The sequence below is a fragment of the Chlorocebus sabaeus genome, chromosome 22, assembly GCF_047675955.1.
Source record: "Chlorocebus sabaeus isolate Y175 chromosome 22, mChlSab1.0.hap1, whole genome shotgun sequence".
NCBI classification, from domain to species: domain Eukaryota; kingdom Metazoa; phylum Chordata; class Mammalia; order Primates; family Cercopithecidae; genus Chlorocebus; species Chlorocebus sabaeus.
Window position 1 is genome coordinate 83,743,857 of NC_132925.1, and position 21,944 is coordinate 83,765,800.

The following is a 21,944-nucleotide window of genomic DNA, read 5'->3' on the forward strand; positions in this document are numbered from 1 at the left end:
ACCCACTGTATTTCTAAAGCTGGTCTCGCCAAGCCTTGCTGTAGCCACATAGCAGATAAGCAGTGGAGAAAGCCAGATAGTGGAGCTGGAGGCTGCTGTAATTTAGTTCCCACCCTGTGATAAAGCACAAATAGATTAAACCTGTGCAGAGCCAGATGAGTGCACAAAGAATGCTTGCCAATGCAAATAAGACTAAAACAAGAACACATTGTTGGAATTTCTGCAAGTTAGTTGTTAATCAAGTACATCATGGCATATTAGGACCTTTTAACACATGTTTTTGACATCTGGCCCTGCGCGGCTGACAGTTAAATTGGTTTTGTGATTGACGGAGAAATATTTTGTAGTATTGAATCATCAATAACACTTAAAAACATTATAGTGCTTGTTGATTTTTTTTGTCATCAATGCCCAGTCAATAGTACAAGTGCTTAGAGCAAATCGACCTACTTTCCAAACGATTCTGACACCTTCTGGCTGTTAACATGCCTGCTTAATTTTATTACCTTTTCTTTGAAGCCAAGATGATCCCTCATTTGAGTTCTCCTTCTTTCCTTCAGCTCTTTTAATTGCTTGTTGTATGCCAGATGATTCGCCCAGCTGTGGGTCAAAAAGACTCAAAGGATTTTAGTGCTGCCCTCTTGAAAGTGGGGCTGGGAGGATGATCATGCGATGAAACCATGTGAAGGCTGCTGAGTGGGAATAAGTGCCACGTGGTCCAGCCAGAGGGATTCCTGGGAAGGTTTCCAAATAGTGAGGCGACAGGTCATTTTGGAGCTTTAGAAATGTCACTCCAACAGCCATGTAGTGGAAGTGATGGGACGGAGAAGTGACTGGGTAATTGGTTGTAGTGTAGACAAAAGGCAGCAAAGGCTCAGTTGCTGAAATCATTGAAAACTCTTGAGAGACTGACCACGTACTGTGGCCATTTCCTTCTCTTGTGGATCACATAGTCATCCACTCACCATTGTCACGGGTAGGTAAACTAGGTCTGGGATCAAGAAGAAACAAATATAGGCAATTAATTGATTCATTTATTATATTTCTGCCTCCTCTATTATAATAATATATTTCATTTAAAGTGTTTTTAAGTAATTGGAAAACAGTAATGGTACCTCCTCCGCCGAAAGCATTAGATACATAAATTATTGTCAGTGGGGTAGAACAGTTACTTCCTCAGGGGATTTTAAATCATAGGAGAAGTGTTCAAACTAACTTCCCTCTGCATTAAATACTATTTTACAGTTGTCTTATTTATCAGTCATTGTCTTGTGCTATGCAATTATTATAAGAATATAAAAGATAATACCAGGATCTTTGGCCACAGTTGTTGCACCAGTATTTTTTAACATGACCATTCGAGAGGAAGTTTAGATATGTGTTGGATAATTTCAAACTAATTTCAGAAATCTAACTCAAGCTTTACACAGATGGAATTTTCGTGTGCGTGTGTGTGTGTGTGTGTGTGTGTGTGTGTGTGTGTGTAAGTTTCTTACTTTGATATCAGGCAGGTTCCCTATTTTTGGAAAAGAAGTCTACAAAGCAGTGTTTTCATTTCAGTGTGAAAGTCAAAGGCAGACCTCCCTGAATGGCTCCAGGTGTATGTTTGTGGCAGTGTGGTCTCATGGATGTGGCTGACAGTCCGAGAGCCCAGGATGTGGGAGGCCTTCTGTTTATGACCTGGGCCACCTTGCGTCTCGAAGCTCTGGGTTTCCTCACCTCTACACTGTCACTAAGAGCACTGGATCTGCCCTTACACTTGTGATGAGGACTGATGAGGAGAGCGCATCACAGTGCCTAGCATGTAGTAAGCCCTCAATAAAATAAAGCTACTGCTGAACCTTGTTCAAACTCAGCCAGTGTTTTGGAGTCTCTACTGACTATCAAGAAACCATTGACAAAACAGAGAAGTAAACATCCTCAGACACACTGGAAAATCACATACACATTGGGCTGATTCTTTGTCTGAAGTTCTCACAATGAGTCCCAGCTCTAAGTCCTGGAGGGTTTGGGTCCTGCCCCACTTCATTCCCATCCAGCCAGAGAACAGTCTTCAGAAACCAATGAAGGCTCTTGGATGTCAAATGAAGAGGCTAAGCAAAGAGGGCTGAGCCAAGAGGCATGTTCTGCTTCTCCTTTCCTGTGCGAGGCTGTGTCAGGTCTGGAGTCTTGGTGTCTGAAGCTCCCTCTTCTAGAGCTGCTCTAGAAATTTGCTGGATACTACCATGAACCAAGAGCAGCCACAGAACTTGAACATTAAGTTCCTTTGCAGCCCTGTGATGTTAACCTTTATTAACAAGTCAAAAGCTGTATTGGTTGTCCTTCCCAAGTGCTGTTACGCACAGCCTATCCCCATGAATCCGATTTTGAGTTTCTTGTGTGTGTTGATTCCTGTAGAGCATTTCTTGGATGTACTGCCTCTTGTTTTCTTTTGCAGTATGCTTTGGCATATACACTGATGGGTTCTCACCTCTTCTTTTTTGTTAATTGCCTTACAGGAGAGAATAATTGAGCGCTTGAAAGAACAGCGAGAAAGAGATGATCGGGAAAGACTAGAAGAGATAGAATCCTTCCGAAAAGAGAACAAAGACCTGAAAGAGAAGGTCAATGCTTTACAGGCTGAACTCACTGAGAAAGAGGTGAGTCTGGAAAAACAAATGAACCACATTGATAGTCCTCATAAACCCATATTCAGTGCAGCTGCAAGAGACTAGAGAGTTAGTTGGAGGCACTATATGAAGGCTTGGGGAATGTGGTAACTTTGCTTTTGTAAAGCTGCCTGAATTTAAAGGAATTTTTTTTTTTTTTGTAACTTCCTTCATCTGTGATGCCCTATGCCTGTCTTCTCTGCTCTGCTAACTATATACAATGTAGCTCCTTGAAACTTTTCTTTATGTCTTACCACATTTGCATGGCTTAAAGGATTCTATATTTTTCACAGGCCCACGATCCCTTGCTTGAGATAACAACAGCAGCGATGATTATAATAATAATGTCTCTACTTTATTAGAGTGTCTGCTATGTACTATTCCTTGTGTCGAGTGCTTTACATTCATTTGTACTTTTCAAAGGGAACCACCCAATTCCCTCAGGTTAGGAGATGTGGTACCATGCTGGACCCCAAGGTAGAGCTTAAATGTGGCTGCTCTTCTGGTATATTATTTTTACATTATAGTAAATAATTTAGAGCTGTATTTTTTTTATGCCATAGCAAACATGAATACAGAATATGAGTGCTACCTGTATTTTTAAAGTAACATCTTACACTTTAAATAAATTCTTGCTTGGGGCTTATGAAGAGGGTGCTTTGGGCTATTCCTCCATTCTTCAAGCGATTCCTATAACCCTCTGAGTTTTCTTGGGGATAGTTTGGTGGAGAAGTATGAGAAGCAGTAATTACACATTATTTTATTTAATCCTCACAACTCTGAGATATGTGGAGATTGCCTGCAATTGGCCCCTTTACACTTACTTTTGTCTGCTGTAACTGTCCATCTTCTTTAGAGCTGTCATAGACCTTTCACCCTGCAGGACTGTACCGCAGCACAGTTGTCTATCTCCCAGCTCCGCAGTATTTCCTCACTCATGGGGTACTGATAATTCCACACAAATTAAAGTCCTGAATAAATTAGGGATGTAGATGAAGAAGGAAAAGAATGGATGAGTAAGAGGAGTTTCGAGGAAACCCAGAAATAAAATCTGTATTTCCTAAAATTTAAACCTACTTATTTTTTAGAAAGGAGCTTATTTCTTTGTTACAAAAATAAAGAATGGAGTTCTCTTCCTAGCTTCCACTGCTGCTTCTGAGTTGGAGGATCTGTGATGCCTTAGTTTGTATGTGACAGAAGATAGGAAAGCTTTGATTTTGTTTATAGCATATTCTTCTCCAGTTGCGGGTGTTATTTGTGGGCTTGCACCTGAAAATCAATGTATATATTTCTAATGGAAAGAGATCTTGATGACGTGGTAGAGCATAAGCTGTAAGTGAAAGTAGTTTTGTAAATAATGCCAACATTGTATGACTTTCAGATAGACATTTTGGTAAACATTTGTTGTTTCTGCATGATGTGCTTGGCACTGGGCTGGGTGTGTCAGTCAGGGTTCTGCCAGAAAAACAGAACCACGTTAAACATTTTCTACAGATTAAGAACTTTATCATAAGGAATTGGCTTACACAGTTACGGAGGCTAGGCGAATTCAAAATTCACAGAACAGGCCATCAGCAAAAGCAGACTGGAAGGTCTCAGAAGCTGATGCTGCAATCAATAGGTGGAATTTGTTCTTCCCCAGGGAAACCTGAATTCTGCTCATAGGCCTTTCAATTGATGGGATCAGGCCCAAACAGAATACTGAGGATAATCTCCTTTACTTAAAGTCAACTGATGGTAGATTTTAGTCATATCTACAAAATGCCTTCTATTAGCAACTCCTAGATTAATAACTGGGGCCTAGAGCCTAGCCAAGTTGATTAAAACTGGCTATTGCATCCGGCAATTTAAAATTTATAAAGGAAAACAATATGCAATTGCCGTCAGCAGGGAGCTTATGATTTAATTGGAGTGATGATAGTCTTCACCATGACAAAGTGACTGGATTATAATGTCCTTTCTTATTTCTGTGGGAATTATATAACAAAGGACATTGAAATTGGAATTGTAGACCTGGGTTTGAGACCTATATCTGCCTTTACTAGCTAAGAGACCTTTGACAAGATGCTCAGCTGTTGTAAGCCTCTGTTTCCTGATGTGAAAAATGAGAATGGCTCACCTGTTCCTCAGAGGGTTTTAGAAGCACCTTGCTGGATGATGGTGACTTTTATCATAAAGGTCATTCCAGTGCCAATGAAGCCACCCAGCATAAATTAGTAGCCGACATTGTTTACAGAGAGACCATTGTGTCCTTAGTGTCTTCCTAGGTGATGCAAATGAGTAAGAAGGAAATGCATGGAGTCTGTTTTGGGGTAAAACCTGTACATCTCATTCACATAGTTAGATGTTGCTATTTCTTATTCAATGACAAACATTGCTCTTTTAGGTTGCAAAGTTACGTTCAGTGATATATGCAAGTATTTATTTCTTTAGTTTTTGGAATTCAGACTATATGTGGAACCTGTTGGTTTCTGGACATGCTTAGTGACTGGAACAATTTAGGTAACCCCATGTCTGAGTTGGAAAGATTCATCACGTCTGTCAAATCTAGATTGCAAAGGACGTGAACATAAAGTTTACTCTAAATTTTAAAATAATTTTATGTTTGATTTTCCAGAAGATGTTTGTAAAACCATTGATCGTTTCTCTGTTAAAGAGATGGGATTTGATAAAAACGTAATAGGAGGCTTCTTTTATGTTTGACTTGCTCTTGGGAGCAGAAGCATTAAAGTCAGTATTTTCTTTCATATTTGTCTCAGAGTCTGCATAGTCTGACAGCAATAAATGTAAATGGAAGGTTCAGGGTGTCTGTTTTGCTATGACATGTAAAGACCACCTTGGGACTTACATCATTAGCATGACTTTGAGACATGAAACATGCATTTACTGACCACACCATTTGGTCACATTTGATTCTACGGCAATTAGATCCTACTCATTCTGTAAGCTGGCCAACTTTAATTTCCTGACCAGAGCTGACTATTGTTACCTTAGTAAGATTATATTTACCCTTTCTGTCTACTGCACATTTTATTGCTATGTATAGAATCAATGTGTTCAAATTGAAGGCATTTCTAGTAGAAAGTTCAGTGTTTTACTCACTCACATTCTTTCTCTTTCAGTCTAGTTTAATTGACCTCAAAGAACATGCATCTTCATTAGCCTCTGCAGGACTGAAAAGGGATTCCAAATTAAAGTCTCTAGAAATAGCCATCGAACAAAAGAAAGAGGAATGTAGCAAATTGGAAGCACAGTTAAAAAAGGTAAGTGAAGTCTGAGAAAAAAATCATGCTCATTTAAAAATGAATTTATAAAATGGAACAGGAAGAGACATTTTTAAAAAGAAACAAACCCCTTATCTGTTGCTGTCTGCTGATAAAAGAATTAATTAAATACTCTTAACTTTATTGCTAAGAAGTCTATCAAATCTGTCTGTGAACCTGAAAAATTATCTTAGGTTTCCTATTTAAGAAAAACTTGAAAAATAGATGAAAATAGTAGCAGAAGTTAAAAATATTATAAAAACCAGCCATTACTCTCTGGGCAAATCTCAACTATCAATAAAGAAAAACAGAAATGTTTTCAACAAGTCGCAGAATCCGGAAGCCACATTAGATGTTAATAAACTTTTGCTACTTTCAGATGTAGGTCATTTTTTTTGTATTAGAACTTTGCAAAAGCTTTTCTGACATTGTTAAATTTCTAGAAGTTCACCAAAATTGTCAAGTCCCTGGCATCTCTGTAGAATGACTATTTATATTTGACCAAAATGACCTTACTCTCTAAGAAAGCTTATTGTAGATAGAAGGCTTTGGAAAAGAAATAGGATATTTACATGGTGGCATTAACATGTTTTCTCTGACCCAGACATTTTTGTGGAGTGCATTTCCAGTCATGCATTGTTACTTTGACTTTTTCCCTGTGTTGTTTGGTATGTCTGCACTCATTGTTCACATAAAACTCATAACATTATGAGTTTAAGCATTTTGTTTCCCTTTGACAACTCATAAACTTATTCAAAAGGGATGATAAGAATCTAAACAGTCAAACAAAGTATATAATAAAATTTGACTATGTATAATTCATAGCACACCGGGATGGGGATTTATCGGCTAAAGTTATGAAAATATATGACATGGAGGGTCAAGGATGTGAAGGAATCGCATATCTGTGAAGGAATTACTCTGGATATCTTAAAATGTAATATACTATTTTGTATGATGCAATATATAACTGAAATATTACTATATGGTACTCACTTTACAGAGATTATTAGGAAACTGTCATGAGAAATTTCACACTAAGAAAGTCTACTTGCTAATACAGAAAAAGATAAATACACAGATCAAATCCTTTAATAACAAAACAGCAAGAAAATCTCTATATTGCAAAATCTGTTTCCCAATCCACTCATCATCTCACTTACTTCAAGCAATATTTAGTTAAGCAGAAATCTTGAACAATAAATAGAAGAATTTAAATTGCCCATTTGAGGGTGTTTAAATGGAGAATGACTTGGATGTGATGTATTGGGTATATGACATACATTCCTGATCTATATAAATGTGCTCTACAAAATGTTATCTATGATATGCATATTAAGGGATGAACTTATGAAAAATATTTTTCATTTAAAAAAATTTTGTGATCATAAGGCAGGCTCTAAGCTAGCTTTGTGAGAGAGAGAAATTCACTGGCTCCTTATGACCATCCTCTGCACTATTTTACTTTAGTCACAGTGTGCTGAGTCTTGAAGAAAGATGGCCTCAAATAGACCTGGGCATGAAAGATGTCCTCCACCTACTCTGATGAGCCGTTGTTATGGAGATCAGGGGACCCCATTTATTATTTCTATAGGTACATGTTCGACACCCTCCTTTTTAGTGTAAATCATCTATGGGAATTTGAAATCCACTAGTAATTAAAAGGAAGAGATTCACATACTGATGCTTATAGTTTTCATGTCATGACTTGACTAGTTTAATCAATCAACATTTATGCAATTCAATATAGTTTCTTTCAACATAGCTGTGGTTTGCCCCTGTGATCACTCAGAGTGTGCGGTTTCCTTTGACTCACAGGTAGACACCACATACTGAAATTCACAGACCAAATCCTGTAAACATTTTAGCATTATTCCTGACAGTATTTTAACATTCTACCAAGTCACTAAAATTAAAGTAACAAATATGGTTGTCTTGCTGTAAAGGACCTATTTCATTTATGAAAAGATAACTCATTTCTAAGTATATACATAATCTTTACTTATACTGTCTCCTAAGTGCATAGTGTAGTGAGTTTAAATAAGGTAGTTATAATTTAAATATATTTATGTCTAACCTGCAGATGCTATTTTGTTATTTTTGGCTGTCTAGCATTAACTAAATTCAAAAGTTTAAAATATTTTTTCAGTAGTCTTTAATTTCTGCTAATAAATAGTTCCGTAAAAACCTCAACTACCCATCACCTTAAAAAAATTGAGATCTACATGAAATATTTGAAAATATAAGCCAACAGTATGTGAATATACATATAAACACATCATTTACTCATGGAAAAATAAGCAGCTATAAAAGCTTAAGTGTGTCTGGGCCTCTTTTTAAATAAAAGGGTACGTGACTTGTGAATAAAATGTAAAGGTTTACTAAATGAAAGCTGAAAACATAATAGTTTTATTATGTCATAAATACACCAAAAATTCCCAGTGGAATTTTGCTCAAGGTTTGTGAGTGTCCAGGTATTTTTCCCATAAAATCTACACGATATTGTAGATGTGTGTCATTGAACAGAAACCTTGTCTGCCAGTGGCAATGAAATCCAAACGGTGATTTAAACTTATTTTTGTCTTATAAACAATGCTTGACATTGGTAAAGGGAGTTTTTACATAAAAGTCTGTGGAGAACATTCACACACATAATTACTTTAACCCTTTACTATACTATGTTAATTTAAGATGCCTTCAAATACTTCATGATGACAAATGCTTATAGGCAGAAAAGGAACTCCCTTATACATTCCATCCCACTATTTATAAATGTTCATGTCTGAGGAAGTTTTTACTGATATTAGTGAGGCTGACAAAGTGATACTAACCAAATAATGCATAATTGCAAATTATGAGTGTGCTTTATAATTAAGTGCATTCATCAATCTTAAATAGATACCCAAGAGTTGAGAAGAGACTGATAATTGACGTATGGATCATTTTGTCTTTCAAAAGAGTATTTGAGGTTCAAAATGGGGGAGTAAACTTAGCCTATGTGACTAGAAATCAGTTGAGAAGCAATGGCAATTCAAAATATTATGATTTATGCTTTTTAGTAATTTTTCAATTGATATTATACTTGAGGAGGGAGTTTCTTTAAACCATGATAACATTGTCTTTTACTTCATTCAAGTTGAAGGAAAAAGTAATTGAGGCTCTTAAAAAGTGTGTCTTAGCTTGAAGCAAAGTAATAGTTTCTACAATATTTCACCTTCTACACCTTGACATTGAGCCCCAGATAAATAGTGCAGGTATTTAGAAAATATAACTTGAGAATGCTATTTAAAATAATATTCAGCATATTTAAATCCACAAAAATTTAAATCTTCAACACAAAATAGACAAGAAAATATTATAGATTCGAAAGCACTTGGAACACAATAGAATATCTTTGAAAATTATATTTTCTATTAATCTTGAGACAACAGTAGAAACTGGTAGTAGGCAATAGATAATACTGTATTTTGGTCCTGCTGATTTAAATTTTTTTCTTTTCCCATTTAAGTTAATCCGATAAAGTCTTACTGGTATTTTGCTGTTGCTAACGTGCTGTTTGCTAATCTGTATTTTTCTGAAGATAGACTGAATAGAAAATTCAGGCTTGTGTTAATATAAAAGAAGAGCTATAAATTCAATGATAAGATTTAATTAATCTTTTATTATTACCATCTTTGAAGTTCAGGTAATAAATTGCAGACTTGGCCAAAAGTACTTCTTCTGATTCATTGCTGGAGGCCAGCACTTCATGTATCATCAAAAGTGGACAGCTTTCTTTATTTCATGGGTTATTTAACTCGAGAAAGGGAAAGTAACACAAACCTTAAATTTCTTATTCCAGCTATTCTTTTTTAGGAGCCAAAGTCAACATTTGTATTTCCCTAGAGCATCTCACTTTCACTGTGGAATGTTTAGAAACTGAAATTTCTTCTTTTTTAATGACCAACTCGTCTGTGCGAATGCACTGAATTTGTTGAGCTAATGCTGTTTTTCTGGATCTTTCCTTCTTTCCCTGTCTGTGCCTCAATGCCTCCCCAACTTTGCAATGTAGCAAGCTGAGCAGTTGTTCAATCAGATGTACAACCCAGTAAGTCATTTCTGAAAGTTCCCGCTGTAACATATCAAAGCATGAGGATCCATTGATCACCAGTCACGGTGTGCCATACTGGGGAGGTTTCGAAAGTATTTATGAGTTTCTTCCCCTTTCCGTTCTGTCAAAAGAAATGATCTGTGCTGAGGCCACTGCCATTTCTTATGAATGTGAAATTTAAAAATTAATAACTCAAGAAAATATTGCCAACTCTGATATTACTTCCTTCTTAACCTCAGCCCAAAGACTGTAGAAAAACAGAAGTCAGCTGAAGATCTAGGCTTATGGAACTCTTCCTTAAATCCTTCAAACACAAGCATATCTAGGCTGAAAGGGATAACAACTTTTGTAAAACAGCAAACAATTCAATGTTTTATTCAAGTGATAGAAGTTAAAACAGGTTTATATTTAAAAATAGGGCTATGGTCTTTGAGATTGGTAAATACCTAACATTACTGTGGATTTCGTAACAGTTAAAAGCATGCCATTTGGCTGAGGACAAACCATAATATAGTCTTCTAATAACAGATAGTAACAATTCCTATTATTCCTATTGTAGCTTAATAGAGTACAAAAAAAAAAAAAAAAAAAAAACAAAACCGAAAAAACAGGTAACTAGTAAAAATATTTCTAAAATGATCCAGGTGCCACCACAAATTTTTTTTATCCTAGTGACATGTGTGCATTTATTAATAGATGAAGCAGTTTGTTTTTAACTTATTAAAGAAGAAAAGCTTTTTTGTTCTGTGAACTTAAGTGGCTTACTGGGAAAATTTTTCTTAAAGGTGGCTAGAGTTTATCGTTTGGCAGATGCGATCTGTGCTATCATGCATTTTAATCACCTCCTATGTATAAATCCCCTTATGGAAAAAATGAATAGCATATAGATAAAGTAAACAATTCCACCAACAACTTTTTATTTGTTAAGCCACTGCTTCAGGATACATACAGCTTGAGCTGCAAGATGTTCAGGTGTACTTAGTTAGATTCGGCCTCCACCCTCCATTCTTTACAACACATTTTATTTTTGCAAACAGAATTCCTAAAACCCTACTGGAGCATCTTTGTTAACCTCTTTTTCAAAATGCAGATTTTAGCAGAGAAGCAAAAAATAATCAGTTCAAGTTCTTTTCCCTTAACGTTTGAATATAAGTGCTAATAAGCAGGCTCAAGACAGTGGAGATGTGAAGAAAGACAAATAAGGTTGGAATATCTTCAAGCTCGAAAACTCACTCTGGGAAAAATGAGTGTTTAAAAAATGTTGTTTAAAAAATGAGCGAAATAATTCCACCGCAGTTGTTTCATACTTACTAGTTAGGAACAGGAAGAAAACCAAAGAATGTCATGTTTTGGGTGTGTGCAGGACAGATGGGGAGAACCTTGTTTCTACAGCAGCAAAAATATAGCAGGACCGTGCTAGGAGTTCACTCTCCCTGTCAGGATAGGGAGGACCAAAGAAATAACTGTTAGTTAGCTTTTAGACCATTTCTAGAAATATCAGTGACATGGCATCATCAACTTTTACTTCACTTCACCCCAGTGGTGCATCTCTAATATGCCAGTGTGAACTTTTCAGTCTTTTCAGTGACTAATTCAAAAGTCATTGACTGACTTTTCTCCTCAAGTTAATTAAACTAACCCATTGGTTTGGCATCCCGGGAATATAGCCAAACTCTCATTATTTTAACTCCCCCGTCTCAGTGTCAAATTCTTTTTTGGACTGATAGGGATGCAGCATGATGGATTTTCTACCCTTAATTGTCTTTTAAAAATGACTATGTTTTTCTTAGTTATAAAAATAATATATGGTCACAGTTGAGAATTTGCAAACATATGGAAGGCTATAGAGGAAAATTAAAAAATAGCAGGACATCTCACAGCACAGAAATAATTGCTGGAACATTTGGATTGTTCTCCACCTAGACACATTTTTGTTGTTGCTGTTCTTTTTCTCTTTTTCTTTTCTTCTTTCCTCTCTCCTCTTGCCTTCCCCTTCCCTTTACTCCTTCTTTCCTTCTCTCTCTCGTGTTCCTTTTTCTTTTTCTTATCTAACACTCTACTTCAAAGTGTTTATTTAGGTTTATATATATTTTTTTACATTATTAGAATTTTCTCATATAATGAACTATTCCTCCAAAATACTATTTTAATGTTTGTATACTATTCTACTCTATTTGCTTTTTCCCCTAATGTTGGTAATTTCTTCCCCCAACATCTTTTTTTTTTTTTTTTTAACTTAAGACGAGGTCTCACTATGTTGCCCAGACTGGTCTCAAACTCCTGGGCTCAAGGGATCCTCCTGCCTCAGCCTCTGGAGTTGCTGAGACTACAAACATGTGCCACTGTGCCTGCCTCCTTCCTGCGCCAGTGATTTGAAAAGATCCCAATAGTTCCTACTATGTTGAGTTTCCGAGGAATTCTGCCAAAGCATGCTTCTTCCAGCACTGATTAAAGATGGCCTTTCTGCCGCACCCTGGCCAACATTGAGAATTGTCATTGTACATAACTTTGACACATGCTTAGGTGGAAAATTTTTTCCTTTTTAACTTTTCTTTCTTTAATTACTACTGAAGTTGAGGTTTTTCAGTACATTTATTAGCTTTTTGTGTTTTTTCTTATGTAAACAGTTTAAATCAGTTGAGCACTTGCTTTTGAGCTTACTGTTTTTTTCATTAGTTTATATGAGTTATTCTGTGTTTTATATAGAATTTTTGCCAGATTTGTGACAGTTTTATTTAGCTTAAATTTTTTTTATGTATATAGAGAACAGTTTTTAGGTTATTGACCTGCACTTTTTTTTAGACTTTCCTCACTGCCTTTATTCTGGAAAGTATTCTCTGATTTCACTTACCTATATTTAAAATGTTTTAATGTTACTTTTTATATCAAGTTAAGCCCTTTATCCATCTTTAGTTTATTTTTATTTATGTTGAGAGGTGAGGTTCTAATTATATTTTTCTAAGTTATCAACTGATTATCCAGCACCATGTATCAAACAGTTCTTTGTCCACTGATCTTGTTACTGTTTTATTGAACATGAAGTTCTCATTTGGGTGAATGTCTTAGTTTCTAAGCATCTGTTCAGTTTTATCGATGTCTCTAATTTATTGGGTCAACATTTTAACTATTGTGTCTTTATTATATTTTTAAATATCTAGTAAAACAAATTACACCTTAATTCTTTCTGCTTTTCATTTTGTCTTATTTTGTTTGAAGTTTTTAGCCTTTAATTGTCTATCATTCCAAGTAAATTTTAGGATCACTTTGTCAATTAAAATGCAAAATTGTTGATTTTAATTATATTTAATCTATAAAATAATTTTAGAATTATTGATATGTTCCCAATATTATTTTTTTCCATTCATAAACATGATCCAACTTGTATTTATTCCAGTGATTTTTTTACAGTGAAATTTTAATATTTTCCTGTTACAGATCCATGATATTTCTTCTTAAAGATAGTCTTAAGCATATCTATATATATTTAATTTTTAGGTTGCTATTGTGAATGATATATTTATTATTTTATTTTCTAATCAGTTATTGATAGCTAGGAAATTTCTTTTATTCTTGTATGTTTATTTTCTATATGGCCACCTAACAAATTTTTGGTGAATTATAGTATAGTTGTTTTTTGTTAAATAAGATAATTTTATAGTCAATTCTATGTCTGACAGTCTACACTACATTAGAGTGAACAAGGATTAAACTTCTAAGTGCTCCTGCAAGTATTATTATTTCTAGAGTAGAAAGGAACCTTTTACTTTTTATCTCCTTTTACTTTAGTCACTCTATTGCACAAAGTGATATCTAATGACATTTCTTAGGAACCTAAAATTTTGCCTTGATATCATTATTTTTCTTATAACCTTTCTGCAGCTTAACTATCATTCTACTCCTGGAGTTTTGTCTTATTATTGTAAACACTGTGCAGGTTATCTTCAGTTCTTTTTCTTCCCTTGATTCTTAATTCTAAACAAATAATATGTGTTTCATCAGTCTCAAATACCTTCTTTGCTGTAGCCCTTGTGGTCATTTTAGGCAGAGATGGTATCAGGAGTCTTTCAAAAAATTTTAATAAATCTCCAGACCTTCTGGGTCCCTCAATTTAGTGCTTCATAGAATACCCTTGTTGGTACAAGGCAAATGACTGATTTGTAGGCACTGGGCACAACCTTGCTGTTGGCCAGGGCACATTTGAGACACCTCTGATGTTCCCCACCATTGGGGCCCCCAATCCCTAGTAGTTATCCATTTGAAATCCTATCTCTTCTCAATACATATTTAGCAGGGTTCACATTTTACATAAGTGTTTACAAAAAACATAACAAAAGCCAAAAAGCAGGTATTTTTCATTCCAGAGAGATAGAAAAAATTCTTGTTAATGTTCAGTGAGGTCTTCCTGTTTTGTAGGTCATTACAGGACTGTATAATCCCAGGAACATAATGGGCTGAATTATAAATGCTTTCACAGTCATTGTTTGGATATAGCAGTTTCTTTTTATGATTTTTAAAGCCTATTTCTGAAAAGTATTTGATTCACTCTTAAACCAGTTATCTCCCAGCACAGTGGAAAGTTGCAACTATTTAAGAGAGAATTCCAGGCATGCACATAGCATGTGTAAACACATGCATACATACAAACACACACCCTATAATTGATCCATGCTTTCAGTGTCTAAAAAACTCAACTAATATTTGCAATAACACTCAACATTTGAAGCCACATGCTTTGTTTGAGGACATCCAGATAATTACCTCAGTTCTCCACATTGCTAATTTTAGGAAATCCCATAATTAAAAAGGTTTACATTAATAATTACAGTTTTGTTTGGGGAATCTTTAAAAGTATTAAGCATACAGTTGTTCTTTTGTGTGTGTGTGTGTGTGAGAGAGAGAGAGAGACACAAGAATTATTTTGAATATTTATTTGTATTTATTTATACATACCCTATTTGTTCCATCTATGAAAAGAAGTTTTTTTGGTATGGTTGTTTTAATATGCAAAGTTTTGAATATTCTGAATGCAGTTAGCTTGAATTGTGAGTGAATAATTTCCTTTAGAACTAAGATATATAGGGGCTGGGTGTGGTGGCTCGTGCCTGTAATCCTAGCACTTTGGGAGGTCAGGGCTGGAGGATCACTTGAGCTTGGGAGTTGGAGACCAGGCTGGGCAACATAGCAAACCCCATCTCTACCAAAAAAAAAAAAAAAAAAAAAAAAAAAACCCACTAAGATGTATAACATTTCAAAATATATCATTATTAGTTTCCAAATGTATTATTTAGGCTCAGCTATGATGCCCGGTATCGATTCATTGTATTTTAAATGAAACTTAATTTTCTAAATTAGGAACCGAAAGTTTTGCCTTGATATTGTTATTTTTCTTATAACCGTTCTGCAGCTTAACTATCATTCTACTCCTGGAGTTTTGTCTTATTATTATAAACACTGTGCAGGTTATCTTCAGTTGTGTTCTTTTTCTTCCCTTGGTTCTTAATTCTAAACAATAATATGTGTGTTTCATCAGTCTATAATAGAGTTATATCAATCAGTCTATTATAGAGGTTCTTAATTCTAAACAATAATATGTGTGTTTCATCAGTCTATAATAGAGTTATATCAATCAGTCTATTATAAAGTTATAATATGTTATATATAACATATATATAATGTATAATATGTTATAACATATAACTCTACAATTACCTTAAAAATTTTCTTTTAAAATGTAATATTTTGTTTATAACTTAGAATTATGAGAAGATTGAAATTTCTTTTGGAAGACTGTAGTCAAATATAATTTTTAAAATAGTTTCTATACCCTGTCCTGCTGTTAAGATATGAAAGGAATATTAAAGCGCTGTCAATGGACATTAAACCACCAACACGCCACAATCGAGAATCATATTTCTACACTGCCTAAATTTAGCAAATTATTGCTAAAACCCAGAAACAGCAGGGAAGAAAAGTCATCAAATACATTGGTTAACATTCTGTTTTTATTTTATGGTCATGAGTAATTATTTGTTTATTTTGAGGGAAATGATTTTTAATTAAAATTGGTAGGGTCTATTTCAAAGGGAACGTGTTATATAATATAATAATTGAAAGTTCCCTGCCTTGTTTCACAGCAAGTTTCTGGACCAAAGTTAATACTTTCCTTTCTAGGGATCTGAAATGATGAACTGCCATTTTATTGGAAATAATCAATGACCAGTCTTTATAAGATTAAATGTAGATAAACTTGTATGATTCTAATACTTGACAACCCCATAGTTTGGCTTTAACCATTTTTGGCTTCTTAACTTCCATTTAGATATAGTATTAATCCGAAGTTTTGCCTTATTTCCTGAAGTAGTTATAAATTCACTAAAATAACTACTAGGTTATTGTAACTATAGGTTAATGTACTGCTCATCCCAAGCCATGGTCAGAGTTCTCTTAATGCCTGATCTAGGCTTTTAAAGTCAGTTCACATCAAAATCCAGAGGCCTACCCACATCAGTGAGGCTCCAGAGTTTGTTTTGATTATTCCCATTTGTGGGGAAATTTCCTTACATATGGAAATACAAGAAACATAATTGGGAGTCCCTCAAAACTTACTGATGTAATATGCAATGCAGACATTTCTGAAATGTCCTTGCCACATTTTTTTGTGTTTCTATAAGATGCTTGAAAGTTGCTCTAAATGTTTTAAGACATATTTTTGAGCAGAATCAGATACCTGGATTTGCCTTTAAACTGACCTGTTTAATCAGTGGAATTAAATCTCTATATTAGTGAAAGAATGCTTATTGATATTCCTTTAGTTTTAATGACTGGTGGATGTCCTTGAAAGTGACGATGAGCTTGCTATATTCATGGTAAATAAGATCTGAAGCCATCAAAAGAAAACTCACACCAATTTATGTTTTTAAGAGGTAAATTCCTGACTAATGACAATAGGAAGACAAAGTTGATGTTCCTTAGAAGTATAGAATGGGCAAGCCCTCCCGGACCTTGTTGGGGAGCTAACTGCAAACCAACAGATTCTTAAGGAAAAATATTACTGTGCATTTTCAATTTATGTCTTGAATTCATTAGAATGCCATGTTAGGAATTTACTGTGATCATGATTTATTCAAATCTATTTTTTTCGCTGTAGTGTCTAAAGTATGTTAGATCCAAGTCTGTTACCTACTTTTGATCTCTGTCAGGAGCTACCAGTCCAGATTAAAGAAAAGGCAAGAATATTGCCTAAATACAAATAAAGTGCTTATTTCATTCCATTTTTGGGGGAAGCTCAGGACTCATAATTTTGAAGGAAGCATTGGCTTTAAAAAGCTCAATTTCCTCCACTATTTTATTTAGTATAGAATCATTCATGTCTGTAGATCGTGGTAGAACACATTCATGCTGGTTACTAGTTAAAAATTTCAGCCCATCCTCTGAAAAGCTGTGACTCAGGCTGAATAGAGCTGGTTATATACAATATGTGTTGTAAATCCTTTAGAGGCTTTTGCCTCCAATACCTAAGCTTAGTTGGGGACTCACCAGCCTTCCCAGTCATGTGAAACTCTCTTTCATTGAGTCTTTACATGGACCCTAGTAATGATCCAAGAAGCAGCTGTTTCCCTGTCATCTTTATATGACTTTTCCTTAAAGATTTCTATTGATTTAAAAACATTTTAAATGATATTTTAGTAGCCCTTCCAAGAATTCTGGCACCAAGATTGAAAGTGGCTTGACATAAGTTCTTTTGCCTGGAAATCAGTAGATACTGATATAGAGATAGAGAGATTTAATTCACAGGTATTCTTGAGGTTGTCTATTCTTTTTATTGATTGATTGATTGATTGAGATGGAGTCTCGCTCTGTCGCCAGGCTGGAGTATAGTGGCGTGATCTTGGCTCACTGCAACCTCCGCCTCCCGAGTTCAAGCAATTCTCCTGCCTCAGCCTCCCAGATAGCTGGGACTACAGGCGCATGCCTCAGTGCTTAGCTAATTTTTGTATTTTTAGTAGAGATAGGGTTTTACCATGTTGGCCAGGATGGTCTCGATCTCTTGACTTCATGATCCACCCACCTTGGCCTCCCAAAGTGCTGGGATTACAGGCGTGAGCCACTGCACCTGGCTGAGGTTGTCTATTTATTTTAAAAGTCTCATTAGCACTTGAAGTGTGATCTATTAATAATAGATACTGGGCCAGCTGTAAACTTGGCTCTGGTCTTCATTCTAATAACATGACCTAACTTCAGCATATGATATCAGCAGTAGTGCAGTCTAGATTAAGGCACTTGTTTTTACTAGGCTTTCTGTGCCTCTAAACATCCCATGAGTCCTTTCACCATACTTATTTACTTGTTTGAAAAGACTATGAACTCATCTGATTTCACCCAATGTTGAAAAGTGGCCTTGGATAATCCTCTTTTCTTCATGGAGCTAAAATAAGGAATATGTGTACATACCTATCACTAGCAGACTATGCTGTCTCTATAAACCTATCAGGGAGGCTTTTTATTTTTTTATTTTTTTTTCATAAGGAGTATGTAGTATCTTGTCAATGAAAACCAAATAAATCAAGCTATATTTCTGGGATGCATATTATGAAATAATAATTATAATAAAAACAAAAGTGAATAATATCTTCCCCCATGTTTGTCATTTTGTAGTTTTCACGGTTTTTAGGCTAATGAATTTGCCTAATCTTATGTAAATATAAGATGCAGGACTGGATTTAGAATCTTGATCTTGCAACTAGTAATCCGGTACCCACTTATTAAAAAGGGACAAATAATAATAACAATAAGAACAACAACTAAAATAAGCCACAGCAGCTAACTGCTAACTATTTGTGAACTTTTGAAAATCAGCATCAGGAAAGGAATTTTAACTCTCATAAGAAACAGGCAATCAAAATATATTTATTCATTTGTTTTGAGTGCTTCCAGCTGCTTGTTACTCAGTTCATTAATTCTTTTTAAAAAATCTTAATAGCATTGGTTGGATAGTTCAAGAAATGTCATGAAAAGGTTTTTAACTGCTGTAAAAGAATGGTAATGCAGTTTAAAAGTGAAAGAGAGGTTAACACGAAGTTTTTTTTTTCTTTAGCTATTTAAAAGCTGTATATTTTAAATGCTTTTCTATAACAAAAGTAATGATTCATATTATCACAAATAGAAACAGGTATATGGAGTAGTTACTTTCTTTTAAAATAGGATTTCTGCTCTACATTTTTAAAGTGGAGATTAGGAAATTTAAATATTCATTACTTAAGCTTAAAAGGAAATTATTAGATAAATATACTCCTAAAGGTATATTAGTTCAGGATTCTCTTTCAGATTATTTTAATTATACTGAAAAAGTTTAATAATCTATTATAATGAAACACAGAGTGCATAGTAAATAAATGAAAATAAATGTTTTCTGAAAAATGTTGGTAAAAGGGAATAAACCAGTATCTGATAGTGTGTTGAATTGACACATTTTTCTCAAGTTTTTTTTTTGTATAGTTGAGTTTATTTCTTAAGTAAGGAAATCTTAGATTTAAGAACATGAAAGCAACTTTTTCCCCTTTATCCTCATGCTTAAATAATATGTTACATGCAAAAATATTATTTCTAAAATGATTATTTTGTCATATGAAATTTATTTTATTTATACTAATTTTTGAATTTTTTTTCTACTAAATCATTGCAAAGACTGTCAAACCTTCTAACCGTAGTATTAGTATTAATTTTTCTAACCATGCATGATTCATTCAATCCCACAGTAGCTGTAGCTTGCTTGCCTTGTTTTTTCCCTGAAATTTTCAAAAAAGTATATTAAAACACAATAAATATCTGCTCCATGTAGCAAGACAGCAGAATAACTTAAGTCCTTATAAATTGTTAACATTTGATTATGTCACCAGTGGATTTTGAAGATACATACATATATGACTTATCTGAACTTTCTATGTTGAATGTGCACTGTTGTTAAACTACTTGTTTTTTCCCTGCCTGCTCTTTGAAGAAGTCAATTAGGAATAATGGGAAACAAGGGGTAGGCAAAACATTGCAGTGCAGTGTTATTTCTATCTGTCTGGGAATATTTCAGCCAAAAGTTTATTTTGGGAAAAAAAAAAAAGCTGTAACGCACTCTCTCACACACAAACCCACAAATACTTTGGCTGCAAATTATTCTGCAATGTTGTTGCTGTGTTGTTGCCTGTCTTTTCTTGTGTGTGAAGCTGCCACCCACCCATGCATGTATTTGCAGATTCTCGTCTGTGTATTTGTTCATGAATTAGCTCATCCTCCTCCTGGTTTAGGTTAAATTTATTTAAGAGAATGAGAATTTATGGGTATAACTGTTAGCTGGAAAGCCCTTCCTCACCTCCAAGCCTCATTTCAAACTATATTTCCTGCTGAAATTTCTCAGTGGGATGACATGTTCAATTATTAGTCAATCCGTCTCTTATATGTTATCTGGCTTTACATATGCCCTTGATGGTTCTTGGAAGATAATCTAATATCGTGTTGTTTTGGTGTCTTTGTATTGGAAATGGAAGCATTTTGTATGAATCACCTCCTTAACTGTGAGGAGTTGAATTGTCTTAGGTCTGCGTGTCACATGACCGGGAATAAAGACATCACAGTCTCCAACCCCACTTTTTTGGTGGAAAGAAAAGCTAAAAGTAGCAACATTTAATGGAACAAAATATCAGTAATCAAAGAAACTCCCCTGTGAAACTCTAATATTATTTTAAAACCAACATTGTTCTAAGGTAGCTGAAATGTGTGATTTTTCTATTTTGCCTTTTCACTGACAATATACCCATAAATCTTGGTGGTGATTTTCTTTCCAAAGTTAATTTCTGGGCCATTGTTGACAGCACTATCTATTGCTCTAAATTGTTGTCTTAACTGCATTCTTTACAAATGTAATGTTGAAGGCACATAATATTGAAGATGACTCCAGGATGAACCCTGAGTTTGCAGACCGAATAAAACAGCTAGATAAAGAGGCGTCTTACTACCGCGACGAGTGTGGCAAGGCCCAAGCAGAAGTGGACCGGTTGCTGGAGATCCTCAAGGAGGTGGAGAATGAGAAGAATGACAAGGACAAGAAGATCGCAGAACTGGAGAGGTAAATTTTACAGTCATGTAAATTGTTGACAGTGAGAGAACATGGACTGCGTGGTTGCCCATCTCCGGTTGTGGTGGATTTGGACTGCACGTTCACATTCCAAGTTAGAAACAAGTCATAAATGAGGAATATGGCCTGTGAAAGATGACATTTCTGTGGAATGCTAAGAATGCAATTGGCTTATCTTCTGAGGGATTATATACTTCTTCAGTGTTAAAGAAAATAGTGGTCAACTTTCTTGAGTGATGTCCATGATCTAGCATTTTTTCCAGTGAAGTGTGTAAGAAATTGGGGCTTTGACTACCCAAAACTTCAGTTCTTTTCCATCATAGGTAAATATTTATGGTTTAGTTTTGTCTTGATCAAACAACAACCACCACCACCACCACAACAACCGAAGAATATAGTTGAGAATTCTTCATTCAAGATAGGGGAAGAAGGAAGGAGCTCATATCCTTTGGATGTCTCTTGGCACATCACAACAAATTCATCCTGGAGATTTATCTCTTAAGAGGACCTTTTAAATACATATACTTGAATAGGTCCTGCGTGATAGCAAATTCTGTGTAAAAACAGGGAGTGTTGAATCAGAGTATTTAGATTTTCAGATATACCATATCCATATTGTATTTATGTATAGTATGAATGTGAAAAATAAGCTTGCTATCAATGTTTTTTCCTGTACTTCATGTAAGGAAAAAAAGCTTTCTGAAAAATCTTACATAACTCCATAACCTCTGCAGATTTCTTATTGGTTCAGCAATAAGGCAGAATTTGTCTTTCCCAGATTCAATCCATATGGAAGAGATCACCAAATTTTGAACAAACGT

General features: G+C 34.9%; 1 protein-coding gene across 15 annotated transcripts in view; it reads left to right on the forward strand.

The window, feature by feature from the left end:
- Window positions 1-21,944, forward strand: part of ERC2 (ELKS/RAB6-interacting/CAST family member 2) — a 970,222-nt gene that overhangs the window by 465,740 nt on the left and 482,538 nt on the right. For 12 of the 15 annotated variants that reach the window (XR_012090621.1, XR_012090622.1, XR_012090620.1 and 9 more), the window contains 4 exons: window positions 2,499-2,639; window positions 5,771-5,911; window positions 9,963-9,998; window positions 20,921-21,114. Coding sequence is in view for 11 of the 15 variants with exons in the window: in XM_073010025.1 (XP_072866126.1) it covers window positions 2,499-2,639; window positions 5,771-5,911; window positions 9,963-9,998; window positions 20,921-21,114 (512 nt within the window). In the remaining 4 variants the exon portion in view is untranslated. The remainder of the gene's footprint in view (window positions 1-2,498; window positions 2,640-5,770; window positions 5,912-9,962; window positions 9,999-20,920; window positions 21,115-21,944) is intronic. The other 3 variants (XM_073010027.1, XM_007984646.3, XM_007984648.3) reach the window with 1 other exon arrangement.